Genomic DNA, 17,054 nt, shown 5'->3' on the forward strand with positions numbered 1-17,054 from the left:
GGCTTACCCGTAGAGATAAAATGCCACCTGCCACCCTTGCAGTTGCGTCAAATCTCTGGTTTTTTGTGTGCTAGTTACTTTCTTTGATCGTCGTGTTGACAGAGCATTCACCATGTCTCGCCGAATTGATCGATTGCCGACACCGTCGGAAGTTCGACAGATGAAAGTCATCGTCGCCAGCCCCAGTCGGTAAGATGCGCGTGCTGCTGTGAGTTGAATAGTCTTGCTCATTGTCTCATTCCATTTCAGGTCGGGAACTCTTGGTCTCTATCAAGCCATGAAGATCTTGGGCTACAACCCGTACCACATTTACGAATGCGTCGCCGTGAGAGGCGTAACCCATATGCAGATTTTCAAGGAAGCTGTCATTGCTCAGTTTAATCGAATGGCTGGAATTCAGCGGTATAACAGGACAGATTTCGATAAGTGGTTGGCTGACTACGACGTGAGTGGTGTATTTGTTTTCGATCCCAACATATCCTTTCCAGTAGGAGAAATTAGACAACATGTATTCCGGACTAACTTACCTCAAATAGTGTGTAGTGGAGGTCCCAAGCTACATGGGCTCGGATATGATTGAGGCGTACGCGAAGGACCCCGATGTGAAATTCATCCTCACTGAACGGCCTCCAGAGACATGGGCAAAGTCCGTCAACAATACGACAGCCCAAGTAGCGACAATGTCTAGTCAATTCCCATTCTCTATCCTCAAATACTTCAACTCCACTCTTTTTGAGTTTCTGGATTTCAACGAAGTCGTTTACCAGGGGGTCGCTTGCGGTACGAAGCCCGGCGCCCCTGGAAATGAGCAGATTTTGGCCAGATATTACGCTGAATAGTAAGTGGTCACTGAAATCACAGCGCTAGGATTATGAGACTGATAATAGCTCATGAAGTATCAAAATGGCCAAGGCAACAATACCTGCCGATCGCCTGCGCGTCATTCAACTTGAGAATGGTCTCGGCTGGGAGGATATTTGCCCGTTCCTTGAAGTGCCAATTCCAAGCGCCGATTACCCCGGCCGGAACGAACCTGAGAAATTCCAAGCCATGGTCGAAGCGTTCATAACGCCGCTTATCACGGGCGCGGCGGTGAAACTTGGTGTCGTGGCTGTGCCAACCGTTGCCATCCTTGGCTGGATGTTGGTGAAATATCTTTAGGCTGTCTGTTATTTCAAACAAACCTATATTGGCACAAATGGGTTATATGGAGAAAGAGATGTATTATCGTTTCTGAAAGAGGTATATACATGAAAAAAAAAATTGCAAAACCGACGTCTTGCCAAATGTAAGCCAATCCGAAAACAAAACTCAATACTCGAGCTCACCGGAATGAGAAAAATAAAGAAAATGGAAAATGCAGGTTCATGCCAAATTAAGCCATCGAGCATTTCCCGCCCACCTCACAGATGACAGCGAGATCCTCGACACTCTGCCCAACCCAAATATTGACACCTTCTCCATTAACGGGTGCCTTCCAGTCCTGCACAACGACATCCCAGACACTAAGGTCCTTGCGGGTGATGTCCAGGGTGAGGATCTCACTCTGTCCCGGCGCCAGGTCCTTCGTCTTCTCGAACTGGCGCAGCTGCAGAGGCGGGGTATCCAGACCCAGACTCGAAGGCAGAGCAACGTAAAGCTGCGCTACAGCTTTTCCGTGTCGGGATCCGGTGTTTTCAACCTGGACTTGAACTGAGAAAGCAGTGTCAAAAAGCGCGGGGTTGCCGCCCTGCGCACCGCCGGCCCGTGGCGCGGGCTTGGGCTGTGTGGTGTACCCGTCTGGGTATTGGTAGGTGTCCGCGGCGGTAATCAGTTGTGGGAAATCTAGATATGGATATAAGTAGCGCCATATCCGGGTGAAGTGGGTTGATGACCAGGCCACTTCGGACGCGGCAGGAATCTTTTGGCTGTATACAGGCGTGGATCCCTTACTAGGTCGGGCGGGAGGGTATTCGCTGTCTAACGGTGTGACCACGGACAAAGAAGGACTGGAGAAAGTGAAGGTGGTGTAAGAAAGACCGTGGCCGAAGGGGTATCGAGGGGTGATGTTGGCGTTCATGAAGTGGCGATAGTCAATATAGAGGCGCTCGGTAAACGTGTCCTGGATCTGACCAATGGGTTGATCGATGAGACCGACGCTCTCGGGGTAGTCGGATTCGCTGCGGGGAATGGAATATGGCATATGGCCGCTGGGGCTGTAGTCACCGAATAGAATATCGGTCAGTGACCAGCCTGCTTCCTGGCCAGGAAGATGAGCCACAAGGACGGCCTTGACGGGGGCCAGGTCAATCCATTCCTCCATAAGGATCGGGCCAACGGTATGGACTACCACCACAACGTTGGAAAACTTCTGTGCAGCGGCTTTGACAAGATCATCGCCGTTGTGCCAGGCGTTCAACCCAGCCTCGAGACGGTCTCCAGGGTTCCCATCCACTGTGATGTAGTTTTCACCAGAGTCGGCATTGATGAAGACAATTGCAATATCCGTAGGGGATGCGACCACATCGGAAGGGAATGTGTCTGTGATATAGAATTTGGCATTGTTGGAAAGATTACCGATAGCCTCTTGTGGTGTAACCAGGTAAGGAAGGTTTGCAGATCCACTGCCCCATCCCATGGTTAGAACGCCACTGTCACAGCCTTTATCACTGCAGGAGTTCGGACCGTTGGGATTTGGTCCGGCATCCGTACCAAAGACCTTCAAACTATCATTGTGTCTGAATGGGAGGATATTCTGGTCATTCTTGAGCAAGGTGATTGCTTCACGAGCAACAGCTCGTGCAGTGATGTTGTGGTCGCCCTCTACATTGACGTATTGGTTGACCACGCCGATAGGAGAGAGGAGGGCCCCGGGGTATATCTCTCCAGTTTGGTCGGCTGTGTTGGCGGAGAAGTTGGGCAAAGGATAATCCTTGTCCTGTCCAAACTTGTACCATGTAGCTACAATACGAGTGACCTATTTTTCATGTCAGCGTGGACATAGATGATACCAAACTGTGCATACCATGTCATTGAGCCGATTGAGTGGAACGGTTCCGTTCAGGATAGACCGCGACAGTTCTGATCCCCAATAGCTGTCCCCGAGAAGAGGGATAGCACCGTCGCCAGGCATGGCCACGTCAAGGCCAGCTAACGCGGACGCCACGCCAGCATATTGACCCAGCCAGTCTGTCATGACAAAACCTTGGAAGCCAAGCTCATCTTTAAGGATATCATTGAGGAGTTTGCTGTTTTGGCTGCAAGCAGAGCCATTCACCTAGGCAAAATATCAGTTAAAGCCGATCACCCTTCAAATCAAAAGTTCTCACATCGTTATACGAAGTCATCAACGATCCCACGCCTGCCCGAACGCCCTCAGCAAACGGCCACAGATACATCTCATGCAATGTGCGGTCATCGATATTCGACGAATAGCCGACGGAGACAACGCTACTCATGCGGGACATTTCCTGCTCGTAGCCAATGTAGTGCTTCAAAGAAGCGATGGCCCCAGTACTTTGCATGCCCTTAATAGTCTGAGCACCGCCAACAGCCTGCAACACAGGGTCAGCTCCAAAGCCCTCCCATATACGACCGCCACGAGGCTTGCGTCCCAAAGGGCCAACGACCGGACCCAAGAGAACATTGACGCCTTTCCCTCGAGCTTCCTCGCCAAGACCCACGCCTCGAGCATACATAAGCTCTTTGTTGAACGTAGCTCCAACGGTGATTCCCGCTGGAAAAGCAGTATTATGATCCGTGTCCCGGACACCCAACGGGGAGTCCTGCAAACAGAGATTGGGAATGCCGAAACGGAGTGCGCTGCCTGTCTGGCCCACGCAAGGCCCCATGTAAAGGCCCGTGCCGGTGGTCAAGTTGACCTTCTCGGCCAGGGTCATGTTGCTGACCACTGCATGGGCCTTTGCATAGGCATCAGCCCAGTCCGGCATCCACCCACCGGGGGGTGTAGGATAATAGGGCGGAGATTGATAGTCCGCAGGGAGCGCAGACCGTGCCGACAGATCAGATTCAGCATCTGGAACTGGAGATGCGAGAAATGGCTGGGCTAAAAGAGAGACTAGCACCAAGCTAGTCAAGGGCGCCATGGTGCCTGTCTTGAAGACAAGGACCAAGACAGTTTCAGACCAGCGCAGCAGCCCAACGGGAATCGGGGGGATGACAATGTTGCCGACTTCAGTAAACAAGAGAAACCGGATGAAATATAGCTGCCCTTCCTTCCCCCTCCTATTCCACGTGCCTGGAAGGATCGCGCAGCTTACCGCAGCTGATCCTTGCTGAAATGAACTCGGATCGCCGGTCGCCTGCAGAGCCGAGGAACTAAGCCCGGCCTACCTATACCCAATCGAGCAATGTCAGGGGTGGTGATGCGGACAATGAGATTCCATCATGACCGACCCCCGAGGTTTGCCCGTTGACTACCTAGGGACACCTAACAGTGGTTTGTTGTTGCGGCACATTTTAATTCTTCTTTTACATGCGACAGGTCTAGTTCGCCGCCTAGATCTTGGTGTATCTCAGATAGGGCTTGACCTCGCGCACTTCCCCGAACTTCTTCTTCGCATCCGAGGTAGACACCGAAGGCGGCACGATCACGTCCTGGCCTACCTGCCAGTCAATCGGGGTGGTGACGCCCTTCTTGTCGCCCGTCTGCAGCGAATCAATCACCCGCAGCACCTCGGCGGAGTTGCGGCCCGTCGAGGCCGGGTACATCATAGTAAGACGGATCTTCTTGTTCGGGTCGATGATGAACACGGACCGGATGGTGAACGCAATACCCTTCTGGTCAATATTGTCTAGGTCCTGCTGGTCGATCATGTCATAGAGGAAGGCGACCTTGCGGTCGGCGTCGGCGATGATGGGGAATTCGACGCTCGTGGACGACACTTCGTTGATGTCCTTGATCCACTCCTCGTGGGAGCCGAGGTCATTGGCGCTCTAGGGAGAAGTGTGTGTGAGCCAATGTTCCTAAGGAGGATGTAGAATCAATAACATACCAGGCCAATCATTTTGACTCCACGCTTCTCGAACTCATTCTTCAACTTGGCAAACGCACCAAGTTCCGTGGTGCAGACGGGTGTGAAGTCGGCGGGGTGGGAGAAGAGGATGGTCCAGCTGTTGCCGATGAACTCGTGGAAATCGATCTGGCCCGTGGTGGTCAAAGCCTTGAAATTGGGAGCTGTTTGAATGGTTAGCGATATTGTCCCACTCAAGCAATTGACACCGTACCAGTCGATCCCAGGCGCAGACGCGGCTGTTCCTGGGCAGGTGTCGCGAAGAAGCGGCGGAAGGCAGGCTGGGCACGGGGCAGTTGGGACGTGAGTCTCGCCCAAGGAGCTGGCTGGGGAGCAGCTCTGAATGCACGGAAGGCCATCTGGGGTGCAATAATGGGAGCCATTGGTTATTATTGTCAAGTGGTCAATCGTAGGTCGTAAGATACCTAGAGAGGACCGCCGGATTTAGGAACATTAGTAAACACCCTCACGTGATGAGCCCTATAGACGGCATTTAAAAGTCACTATTGTTTACTACCCCAAATCTTGTGCAAAAGTAGTCCAATGATGATTTAACGCCTCACACGTCGACTGACACAGAAATGACAGACTGGAGGAGGAAAAGCTACGAGGGTACTCGCAAGACCATTCCTACCGCGTGAAGATCGAAGATATATTTCTCTCAAGGTACCAGGCGATTGGAAAACTTGGCTATGAGACCATTCCACAGCATGGCTCTGGAAAGACCTAAAGTAAGTTTTAGTGCCAGTGACATTGGGAGTGAGGACTGAAAGGTAGTTGGCAACATGCATGTTAAATCAAAATTGTACGAACATGACTCTAACCATGGAAAAAGAGAAAAAGAAGTGTACAACCATCTGGAAACGTCAAGTCTAGTTACGCGAACGTAGGAAGGCCTGAATTCCTTACGTATGTTATCCCGAGAGCTTGACCGCCAGTCACTATTAGAAGCACGGCATGAATCTATACCAATAACATGGTCTAGACTAGATATCTCTATCAGTATCATATGAAATTACAGAACGGATTAGTTGAATAAATACTAATTTCAGAGAAACATAGATCAAAAGTATACAAAGATTTCAAAGCCAGTTATAATACCGTGCAATTAAACCGTTTTCAAGCATCTGCAAGTCTAATAGCAAGGCACGCCAGAATCAGACGGAACCAGCGAACAAGGAACAGAGGGCTCGCAGTCGTCGCATCCGTTGAGAGTAATGTGACAGGAGTTGGACAGATATGTGCTTCCGCATTCCTTCACATCATCGTTCTGGATCATATTCTCGACCCTAGCAGGCAATGTCAGTCATAGTTTACCAAACTCGATAGATGCCACTTACGCGTCTTTGATCTGTCGGCCAGTCATACCCAGACCATAGTCATCGCACTCGAACATGGCGGCACATCCGTCATCCGCGAATGGGGAGAAAAACCAGTTGACTGGATCATAATCACCGGCACTGATGGTGTACGAGGTATACTGGGTGTAAGTGTAGTCGTCATCATACGCTTGATAGGCTGCCATACATGCGCCTGCCAAAGAAGAACAGAGACTGGAGCCCTTATTGTTGCCAGATGTCTCGGATGGGGTGGGCGGAGTACTGCTTGTGGATGTGGTGGTAGTGGTAGTAGTTGTTGTCGTGGTCGTTGTGGGAGCAGTCGTTGTCGTGGTCGTTGTGGACCCCACTGAGGGAGGAGCAGTCGACTTCGATGCCGATCCGCTTGTTGGTCCTATGTCCCAGCCCCAGCATGTCACTCCCATTGAAGACGAAGGTGTGGTTTTGCTTGCTGAAGTGGCCGTGGCTGAAGTGGGGGTTGAAGTAGTCGTTGTTGAACTGGAACCAGACGACTCGCTAGCTGTCTGGCTCTGCGATTCGGACGAGTAGGTCGGGTCTCCATCACTGCCAATTGTAATCGGGGGCAACGGAGAAGGAAACCCAACCGGAGCAGGCATGGCTGGGTACACGCCCGCTGCAGCCAGACCAAAGAGAATGAACCCATCGTCTGGATTGGGACAAAACTATATATGGTATTAGTGCCGGGTGCGTTACATCGTTAAACCGGAAAAAAAAAACTTACGAAGCAGTCCGGACCGCCAACGATAGGAAGGACAGTTGGCTTTCCGTTCGATCCAGTGATAGTGGTGTGTGAGTTTTCAGGGTCATTGCTCAGTGTCGACACCGAAGTAACCGACGCCGAGGAAAAGGTCGGAAGAGCGCCGGGAACGCTTCCCGATGCCGATGTAATTGTAGCCCCTGGAGTAGAGCCTGGCCCTGGAGGACTACTTCCGCTACTCGTATGCCCGGGTGCACCTGGTCCTCCTCCATTTGGAGTAGAACCGGGAGGCAGCCCTCCAGATGTAGATCCGGATGGAGCTGGAGGGACCGGGTGGGATGAGGGAGGTGGTACATGCGGACGCGAAGAGTCCGATGTCGTAGTGGTCGTGGTGGTCGTGGTGGTCGTAGAGATGGTAGAAGATGAAGACACTGAAACCTTTTGCCTGATCACAGACCCAGATGCAAGCTGCGCCAGCAGCACGCTGAATAGCAGCCCAGTGGTATGCATATTGATCTGACAAAAGCGTGTAGATGGGCCTAATGAAAGTGAAAAGCACCCTGCACGGTGCGAGGCCAAGATAAATAACACAAAAAGGAGGCGATTTCAGCTCAAGTGTCGAACCTTCAGGTACGAAAGACTAAATAAGAACGGGTATAGTAGTGTCGGATCTGGATTGTCTCAAAGTTAGTGTTTCGGGCCATCAGAGGAGTTTCCAGATCAGGGAAGCTAAAACACAGCCTCTTCTAGTCATCCCACGAGTTAGACTCGCCAGACTTGCTGATCTTTCCGAATCGGACAGATTTTGCGAACAGATCCGGGAGAAAGCAAATTCCGCTGCGGGTCTTCATGCAATATTCGGCCCCCACGATAAAAGATCACATTGGCGCTCGCAGTCATTTTCTGGTTGCAGTTAGATCAATTTCCTGACGGTGCATTTCCTACTTTGTCGTTCGTTAGTTCCAAGGAACAGGTGGCGAAGCCCTGCTGGACCATCGTACTGTTTCCACTTTGCCATCTTTATTGGTTATACTTCGCCGAGCTGAATTGATCGGCACCGATTAAGTTTCAGGGGGTCTAGACTGAGAACCGTAGGGAAATGACCACTTTGTGGATGGGGTTGAAATGCACGTAGTATAATAATCCTACGGCTCTCGCTGCAGTCAAGGATTCTCGAAATAGGGGGCATAAAGTACTTCCACCTTCGTTCCCTCTTTATATCAGTCTTTCTCTCAAAGAGTTGGACTACCCAAACCATCGCAATGGTCCTAATCAATTTGGCAATTGTTGCCAGCCTCCTAGCACCGCTCTCCTTCGCAGCCAAATCATGCCCTACGCGACCAGCAGATGGAGACCGAGTATGTTCATAGTTCGCAACGCAAGTTAATTACGATTCCCACTAACGCAACAAAACCCAGTTAACCTGCACCGTTGACGGCAAATTGGTGTTTTTCTCGAATGCCGCCGCCGCACAACTAGCCAAGGTCGCGCCCTCGGGAGAAGGTCTGAAGACAGCCACCAACTATCCCCACGAATTCCAGAATTTCGGCGGCGAAATCACCTGGGATAACCAAGCTTGCAATTCTGATAGCGTCCGAACGCTTGAGTTTCCCATTGCGCCGGATGGGTCGATGTATCCGTGGAATGTGAAGCCAAAGGCAGACCCTGGGGATTGTCGGGTGGTTTATTCGATGACTGATGGGCATTACTGTGGTGTTATGTGTCACAGAACTGGGGGGAAGGGATTCAACAAGTGTCCCTTGTCATAATTGTTTGAATGGTGTCTTTTGTAACTATTTATCATACTCAAGTGTCGAAACCCCCTACCACTATTATCTGAATCTTCTAAAATCCTAATCTACACACTTACCAAACTCAACGATGTTTTCCTAATCGAGATGCTTGCTACTATAAATAAAAAAACAAAAACAAAAAAGGGCCCCCGAGTAGTACCGTAGAGGGGCACGGGGAATCCAGAACATGTCATCCGCTTCGTATACGAATAGCCCCTTCGGCAATAGCTGAAATGCACCATGTTTCCAAGTTCGCACTGGCTGATATAATCCAGGAACCATAGCCACCACCGATGTTCGCCACCGCCCACTTGAGCAACCCGCCAGCCGATCGCGATGATCTCGCCCCCACGCGCCTCTTCCTCACCAATTTACCTCATCTGCAACCCACGTACAAACACAGCCCTGTGCCAAGTTTTCCGAAGTATCGTTTCAATTCCGGAATCAAGATAATGGCAACACCAGCAACAGAAGGAAACCCCCTGAACCTACAGCTAGAAGCCAATCCCGGCCACTGGTATGTTGAGCACGAGATCTTCAACGTGCTCACGGCCTATCTGCCCGCGACATCAACATGGACAGCCTCCGCCGCCGCCGAGAAGCTAAACAGTTTTTACCCGACCATCCGACAAGACGATGATCCGAAAGAAAAGCCGCTGAGCTTCCTCAGCGAATTCTGGGAGATCATGTTTCGCGTTGGGATCCAGGTTGACTGCCACACGGAGCCGATGAAGCGGTTTATCGCGCTCATTAAAGCGCTGCGCGAGATTAATGTTGACGAAGAGAATGGGGCGTGGAAACAGCTACCGCAGATGAGTCTTTTTTTGTCGGAGACATATCAGCGTAAGTTTGCCCGACTCTAACTCTGACTCTTGATGAATCCAAGGAGCTGATGTTCGGAACAGAGTGCAGCCTGAAATATGTCCAAGGTGACGAAGGCTCTCGGCGCTGGCGGAATCTAAACGGTCTAAATGCCTATTTGATCCAAGAGGAGTTGCTCTATGATGGGATTGCATATGCTTTTACTGCCAACAGGCAAGCATTGGAGACGGAGGATCATCCGGTGACCAAGAAGCAAAAGAAAACGAACAAGGCTACGAATATCCTCGCGCTGGTGCCTGCTGCAGCAGCTTACTTTATCATCTGTCCCTCCAAGATTCGGCATGCTAGCGTGGCAGAAACGGAAGGGTTCTCTGTTGCGCATTGGAATCGTTGGAAAATTCAATTTGGTGCCTTGGGAGCTCACCCTGAGGCTGACGACGAGGTCCGGAAGGCTTGCGAGGATGCCGTTTTGGCGATGGAGAAATGCGAGCATTCAATATAATTTCATTCTAATGGAAATAGAACGAGACAGACAAAACTTGTAACTAATGTGATATTTTATGCTATGACGGCTTATAGTATAGTGTACAACCGAAAAAAAGGGAAGACAGTTCTCCACCCCTCATGCTTTATCCACCAAGTTCGCAAACACATACCGAAAGATCTCCCGACTTTTATACAAGTTCTCAACGCGCATGCGCTCATTATCCAAATGGGCATTATCACTAGCCTGACCGCAGGGCAGATTGGCAGCGGGAGCCGAAAATTCTTTTTCAAGGAACCGAATAGTCGGGATTGAACCGCCCTCACGGATGAACATTGGTTTCACGACTTGTCGTGTAGTCGACTGAGCAGAAGACGAAGAGGGGGCGGGATCGGTTGCTATGGAAGGTTGGGGGTCGGATTTCGCTCGCACAGGCAAGGGAGTGGTGGATTCGTCGGACCCTCCGCCTCCGTTTGATGCGGACTGGGTGAGTGTTGATGATGTTGGGACTGTGGCTGTTGGTTGGACGGAGCCTTTGCGGGCAGAGTCTTTGTTGGAGGAGGAGGTGGTCGTGGAGGTGATGACGCGGTCAATGTGCGAGGCTAGACTGTCGGACGAGTCGCTGCGGAGGAGTTGTGCAGCGGACTTGGGTTTAGATGCGGGGTGTCCGTTGGTGGTGGACGAGGTCACCGGAGGATACTGGTGTTTGAAGCTTTGCTGATCTTGTGTCCATGCCTCTGTGATGGCGTCGGATAGTGTGGCGAAAATTTGGTTGTCCGGATCTCCAAGCCATGCATCGGATTTGCCAGTGATCTCCACGGTCAGGTCATTCTGAGACTCCAGCAGCGCAAACTGTTCCTGTGCGTAGGCTGTCAGGTTTGCGGCGACTTCGTCGGCCTGCTGGTCAGGGACGATTCGAACAGAAAGGCTCGCTTTGGCCCGACGTGCAATGGTCGTGGTTGCGTTTGTGCTCCCCGGAACCTCGACCGAGTGCACAGTCAGCGACGGCTCACGCCAACGGTACATGAGCGATTTGATCAATGCCTGGCTATCTGGAATTTCCGGGTGCCGTGGCAGCAGAACATCCGCAATGGCCTTGAAGCGTTTCTGCTCAGCGCTCGAAAGAGGGCGGACAGAGTCACTGAACCCAGGCAGGTGGACTTGGCCCTTGCGTCCAACGAGCGTGGACAGGAGCATGGAGATGTCCTTCATCGGTTCATCCAGCAAAGCACTGCCGTCGATACCACTGTGGAGGTCGGGGTGATCACTAGTAACCACCAGATTGGCATGTACCACGCCGCGTAACCCGTATGTTAAACACGGGTTGTAGTCATCCAGCCAGTAACTGTTCGCCAAAAGGATCCAATCCACGGGCCCGATCTGAGATTTGTGTTCTCGGACAGTCTGGTGGAAGCCCTGAGACCCAGATTCTTCTTCTCCTTCAATCAAGAATACAACGTTGCAGCGGAGAGATTTAGTTCGAGCTAGATCTGCTGCGGCATACAAGGCTGCCAAAATGGGACCTTTGTTGTCGGACACTCCTCGCCCGTAGAGGAAGCCATTGATTGAAGCAAGCTGATATGGATCTGTCTTCCATTTTGGGCGATTCGCGTCAGCACCCACGACGTCGTAGTGCCCATAAAAGAGGATTGTTTTATCCACTTTCTTGGTTGAGGTTGCATTGAATCGGGCGTAAACAATAGGGTTGGTATTCGGACCCGTGGTGAGAAGCTTGGTGTGAGCGCCGAGGTAATTGCAGTGTCGACGGAGGAAAGCGGCGCCTTGGTTGCATTCCCCGGTAAACTTCGGGCTGGCAGACACCGTCTTGAACGAAACAAACTTGGCGAGGCTGTTGACCATTTCATCTAGAGAGTGTGTGTCAGAAAACCCTCATAAACCTTGTAACAAACATACCATTGCTGATCGGGGGAAGTTCTTCCTGAGTTAAGAAGAACTCAGTCAAGTCCCAGATCCCTACTGTGTTGTCGTTTCCACCGGTGGCATATATCCGTCGGTCCTTGACCCGGCCGGCAGCAGAGGCGAGCATTGTACCCTCGTGAGCGACCCAGCCTCCAATCTCCTCAAACCGCGAATTGAATTTCTAAATCGATTAGAGAGGAAGTAAATTGAGTATTGACAAACCATACCTTGACAGTTCCACTGGAGTCACCACAAATAGCCACCCCCTGGATGATATCGACTGCCCACAAATCGCCGGTATGCCTGGTAATCCGTTTCACCAACTGATTGGAATCGAGGTTCCAAATATTGAGAGCACCCCCCACAAGACCGCAGTAAAGCAGTGATCCTTCTACGGCAATGGATAGTACCGAGTCTCCATTCTGGAGTTTCGCTATTTGAGTAGGCGCCGCGCCAGGTTCACGACCCAACCGCCATAGCTTCACCACACCATCACCAGCACCGGTCAACAGTGCTTCTTCGGATGGAGCAGATTCGATGAGACCCTTGACTAGGAGCATGGCGTAGACATAGCCATGATGCGAGAATAGCTGATGATGGTCGCGCTTGAATGTTAACACGCGCCCACCGTGAGAGACGGAATGCGTGCCATCCGATGAACGAGGAGGGCGAGTGCCATCGGGTCCTCGGGAGTCGAAAAAGCGGTGGGTACGTTTTGCCGGATGTGCAGATGGCGCTTGGTTGACGGTCGAGCTTGCTTCAGAGAGATCGCACCACTGTGAAAGTCAGCGGATTGCGACATTAGAATCATTCGGATCGGATTACCTGGATGCTCGTGTTTTGTGCACCACAGTACATGGTTTGATTGGTCATCGAGTAGACGACGGTGGAGATATCACCGACATCGTGATGTGAATGGATCGAGTAGAGCCGTTCAAATGTTTTGGTTGACCACACCTGCCAAGCGAATTAGGTGTGCTCTGTTTTTGGTTTGGGAGACTTACATTCACAACGGAGTCCCCTCCACTGGAGAAGAGTAGACTGCCGTCCTCGGAGAGGTAGAGACCGAGCACGCTCTCTTTGTGGGCATGCACCGAGAGCACCAGTTCATATGTCTCAAGGGACCACGCCTGGAGAAGTGGTCAGAAGAGATTCATGAAGAAAATAAATGGCAATCACTAATCCAGAAACGAATACATAGCTAACAATTGACTTACCACAATGTCGCCGCCTTGAAGACCGGCGAATACACACTCTTCGTCCAAGACCAGAGCCAAGACCGATCGACTGGCCACCACGCGATGTCCGATGCCGCAGTCACTGTGCGGACGGGCGCTACTGGCATCATCGGCGAGCCTAGTGGCGACCAGATGATCTGACTGCCATGTCCTGGACTGCTCTTCGACTTCGGAGGCGCTTTCCGATTCCACTGTGAAGTCCATGGTGGGCACCCGATCAGCCAATGTTTTTTTCTTCCTTTTTGGTGAAGAAACACGAAGCTCCACCAGCTAAGAGAGACTAGACTCGAATTGAGCAGCTACCGATCATCCGGCGTTCCTCCGGGAGTATCAGATCCGCCCGACCCTGACAGTCGTGCTGGAAACTGGAGGCTGGTTGGATGGGGACCGAGAAATCATGAATCATCCGGAGAAAGAAAGGGAGAGGGCGGTCTGTCTCTCTTTCTCTCTCTCTCTCGCGCGATGGCACCATCAACACAGCTTAAGACTCACCATCTCTAGCATCCCTTTTGTTGTTCCAGCAGCACGCAGTCCTGGAATTCTCAGTCAGTCCGACTGTTATCATTATTTTTGTTTCATTCTCGGTCGGTCAGTCTGGGTACGCCCAAGAATGGCCAACAACAAGCGGTATACACACCTGGGCTCCCACAGCAGGCGAGCTAGAGGAGGTCTAGAGGGACTGCTCACAATGACCGCCATGTTTTGCTAGATACGATAATAGGCTGGGGCAGGAAGGTTTATTGCAGAGCGTTGATGTGGCAGCAGAGGTTGGCAGCTAGACCGATGAAGATCAACGGTAGCACACTGGAAGATAAAACCACACTAACTATGACCCGTGCCTTACATTGGGCAGCCTGATCTACGCTATCGCAATTGGGTTCTGGGCTCGATATTCCCAAATCTGCAGGCGGCTACGGGCGTTGGGACCGGAGGCGGCCTTTCGCGGTCGCACGGTGAAGATGGCGCCATCGGGCCGGGCAACGAGCCACTGGCTGGTCCTCCTGGGCCGTCCGAGCTGCACTGTGCCCATCAAGAGCTGTCGAGTGTCTTTCGATCCATCTCAACAATTCCTACATCTGCACCGCCACACCACCTCAGCCACGGTGGCACAGACGGGCCAATCAGACCGGAGTCGACACCGCCTTGTTGATGTGATCCATCTCCCTCACTCGAACAACTAACCAACATGCGTGTCTGCCTGCCACTGGTCCCCAAACCAACCACTTAGCCCTGCCGTGGCACGGTTTTGCTTCCTGTTCGCTGCTCTGCCCAAGGTTCCTGCCTAGAACCTATTATCGTTGCCAGCTGTCGGGCTTTTTCCGCTGATCTCTAAAAGAAGACATCCCATCCTTATCGTTAATAATTGAGGCTTTTTCATTCTTTTTCCTTCTTCACATATTCTGCTCCCGAGTTGTTTAATTCCTCCCCTGTGCTCTACTTGGTGGGCACAGCTCATATCAATGTGACGTCTGCAACAGGCGCTCTATACATCGTTGATTACCCTCGGCAGATGACGCAGGAGCCGGTTATTGGACGGTGACTCTTCATCGACCATGCCGCCGCTCGGTCAGACTATCGCTGTGATTGACAAGTCCGGCAAGGTTGTCAGCACGGTAAGCATCCCGGTCACTAAGAAGCCCGAACGGTATATTGATAACGAGCTAGAGTAAACAACTCTTCGGTGTCTTTAACCAAGCCAAGTCGGCCTACCGCGAGCGCAAATCACAATATGACTCCGAGCGCAGTGCAAAAGCTGCCGAGCAGCAAGCCCTCCAAGGCCTAGCTACCTTCCAAATCGATGGCGCGCCAGCAGCCGGCAACCGGCGAACTCGCGGCGGCATATCCAGGCACCATTCAAGCCGTCCTCCCCACCGCCGCAGCACCTCTGTACACTATGATCGGTCGGACAGGTCTCGCGGAGACACATACTACGCTCCTCCGCAGGAGATTGCTCGACGTCATACGCATCATGATATCACGATCCGCCCATCTGAAAAACAGATACAGACCTCTCCCCCGACGGCGAGGTCGAAGTCAGACGCCCATATCGATATGAATCTTGCATACGGCGAAGCCCACCCGGACGCACTATCTCGATACAGCCCGGAGGAGCGGAAGATTAAAGACAAAAAGCAGCTAGATGGGCTCGTCCATCGAGCACAGTGGCTTCTTGAAGAGGCACACTGCGTACAACACAGTGCCTCCGCTACGATAACCCATCTGCAAAAGCATCCAGACGCCATGGCGGCGGTGGCACTGACCTTGGCGGAGATCAGCAATCTCGCATCAAAGATGGCGCCAGCCGCCCTATCCGCTCTCCGAAATGCCGCGCCGAGCGTCTTTGCACTTCTTTCCAGTCCGCAGTTCCTCATTGCGGCGGGTGTCGGTCTCGGCGTGACAGTGGTCATGTTTGGGGGATACAGAATTATCAAAAAAATCTCATCCGGGAAAGACGAGGCAGCGAACAAGTCTGCCGCGGTGGATGAGATGATGGAAGTGCAGAATATGGAGTCTCTCGGTCGCTTGGAGAATTGGCGGCGCGGCGTTGCTGACATAGAAGCCGTTAGTTCCGGGACATCTGTCGATGGCGAGTTCATTACCCCCACAGCGGCGGCCATGTCGGGGATGGATGTCAGGGCAGTGAATATCCCTCGAGACCGGCGATCCATGTGTCAGGACGATGCATCCGTCTCGTCATCTCGGCGTTCGAGACGCTCCTCTCGTAATACACATACGCATACGCATACGCATACGAGCAAAGAAAAACGCGTGGAGGTTCCCCCCCGAGGATCCTCGCGGCTCTTCCACAGGGAATCGACCAAGGCTCTCGCCTCCACTTCTAGCAGAGCTTCCAGCACGAGAACGTCAAGGAATGCGGGCGCAGCAAAGGCCGGAACTGAAAGTGGAAGCAAGTCTTCAGAACAAGACAAACGACCCAAGGAAAAGAAGAAGAAAGGGCCTAGTCGGTTACGACTTATGTTTACGCCTTGATGAATTCAGCGGCCCCGCGTGTTTTTCTCTTTTGATCGTGGCGGTAATTGGTAATGTTAGAATTTAGCTGGAATTCTTTTGTATATATTCAATGAGCAATCCTAGAGTTTCTTCGATGGTTTTCGATACAGATTAGGAAGAAGGTGTTACCGCTCAGATATTCTGTTTTCACTAGGTGAGATTTGTGTTAGATTCCTCACGTACAGGCTGTTGGGTACTAGAGCACTTTGCCCAGCTAAATCCGCACTATTTAAGAGTAGCCCTCCCCTAGGACACACTAAGGACACACTACGGACACTGCGGAATCCACACGCGCATGTCACTGAGGCCCCGGTTTCCCCAAGCAAAGTACGGGATGAATGTGAGGGTGACAGGGTATCCCTCGGGATGTGCCAGGATTTGGCTGTCCATATACAGCTCTGCCCCTGTCACGTCCACAATTCTACCTCGAGTCGTGATGGCAATGACCCTACGACCTCGGATGTTCATTTCGCATGTCTCCAACAGGGCCGTCTTGTCAATCTGGACCAACCGTAAGTCTGCCGCTCGACTTTCTTGATCGATCGACTCAAGGGCGTAGATAAACGGACCTCGTTGCAGAGCCACACAGTTGCGATTTTGATGGACTAACGGGTGCGATGTTATGCGTACAGCTGTCATAGGTAGGTCCAGTTCCACGGTATCTGATGTTGAATATCGACGCGATGGGAGCGAAAGATACCCATGGTCGACCTCGCCG

The 17,054-nt window shown here is 51.9% G+C and overlaps 7 protein-coding genes across 7 annotated transcripts; 4 read left to right on the top strand and 3 right to left on the bottom strand.

Annotated features, from left to right (window-relative positions):
* Positions 1-112: 112 nt before the first annotated feature.
* On the top strand, positions 113-1,161 carry PFLUO_LOCUS4685 (uncharacterized protein; the record flags this gene model as incomplete). Its single annotated transcript, XM_073782060.1, has 4 exons — positions 113-189; positions 250-445; positions 537-838; positions 897-1,161. The coding sequence occupies 4 exons, from the start codon at positions 113-115 to the stop codon at positions 1,159-1,161; spliced, it is 840 nt and encodes a 279-aa protein (XP_073638753.1).
* Positions 1,162-1,375: 214 nt separating this feature from the next.
* PFLUO_LOCUS4686 (uncharacterized protein) lies at positions 1,376-4,085 on the bottom strand (the record flags this gene model as incomplete). The annotated part of the gene is made up of 3 exons (XM_073782061.1): positions 1,376-2,956; positions 3,005-3,256; positions 3,309-4,085. The coding sequence occupies 3 exons, from the start codon at positions 4,083-4,085 to the stop codon at positions 1,376-1,378; spliced, it is 2,610 nt and encodes an 869-aa protein (XP_073638754.1).
* Positions 4,086-4,497: 412 nt separating this feature from the next.
* On the bottom strand, positions 4,498-5,395 carry PFLUO_LOCUS4687 (peroxiredoxin 1; the record flags this gene model as incomplete). Its single annotated transcript, XM_073782062.1, has 3 exons — positions 4,498-4,935; positions 4,995-5,176; positions 5,227-5,395. The coding sequence occupies 3 exons, from the start codon at positions 5,393-5,395 to the stop codon at positions 4,498-4,500; spliced, it is 789 nt and encodes a 262-aa protein (XP_073638755.1).
* A 2,934-nt stretch (positions 5,396-8,329) lies between these two features.
* Positions 8,330-8,836, top strand: PFLUO_LOCUS4688 (uncharacterized protein; the record flags this gene model as incomplete). The annotated part of the gene is made up of 2 exons (XM_073782063.1): positions 8,330-8,425; positions 8,486-8,836. 2 exons carry the CDS (start codon positions 8,330-8,332, stop codon positions 8,834-8,836), a joined length of 447 nt encoding a protein of 148 aa, XP_073638756.1.
* A 257-nt stretch (positions 8,837-9,093) lies between these two features.
* On the top strand, positions 9,094-10,184 carry PFLUO_LOCUS4689 (uncharacterized protein; the record flags this gene model as incomplete). The annotated part of the gene is made up of 3 exons (XM_073782064.1): positions 9,094-9,102; positions 9,145-9,703; positions 9,766-10,184. The coding sequence occupies 3 exons, from the start codon at positions 9,094-9,096 to the stop codon at positions 10,182-10,184; spliced, it is 987 nt and encodes a 328-aa protein (XP_073638757.1).
* A 120-nt stretch (positions 10,185-10,304) lies between these two features.
* Positions 10,305-13,528, bottom strand: PFLUO_LOCUS4690 (uncharacterized protein; the record flags this gene model as incomplete). Its single annotated transcript, XM_073782065.1, has 6 exons — positions 10,305-12,031; positions 12,081-12,267; positions 12,314-12,862; positions 12,912-13,043; positions 13,091-13,216; positions 13,304-13,528. The coding sequence occupies 6 exons, from the start codon at positions 13,526-13,528 to the stop codon at positions 10,305-10,307; spliced, it is 2,946 nt and encodes a 981-aa protein (XP_073638758.1).
* Positions 13,529-14,877: 1,349 nt separating this feature from the next.
* Positions 14,878-16,315, top strand: PFLUO_LOCUS4691 (uncharacterized protein; the record flags this gene model as incomplete). The annotated part of the gene is made up of 2 exons (XM_073782067.1): positions 14,878-14,937; positions 14,990-16,315. 2 exons carry the CDS (start codon positions 14,878-14,880, stop codon positions 16,313-16,315), a joined length of 1,386 nt encoding a protein of 461 aa, XP_073638759.1.
* Between the last annotated feature and the right edge of the window lie 739 nt (positions 16,316-17,054).

The sequence above is a fragment of the Penicillium psychrofluorescens genome, assembly GCF_964197705.1.
Source record: "Penicillium psychrofluorescens genome assembly, chromosome: 3".
NCBI lineage: Eukaryota > Fungi > Ascomycota > Eurotiomycetes > Eurotiales > Aspergillaceae > Penicillium > Penicillium psychrofluorescens.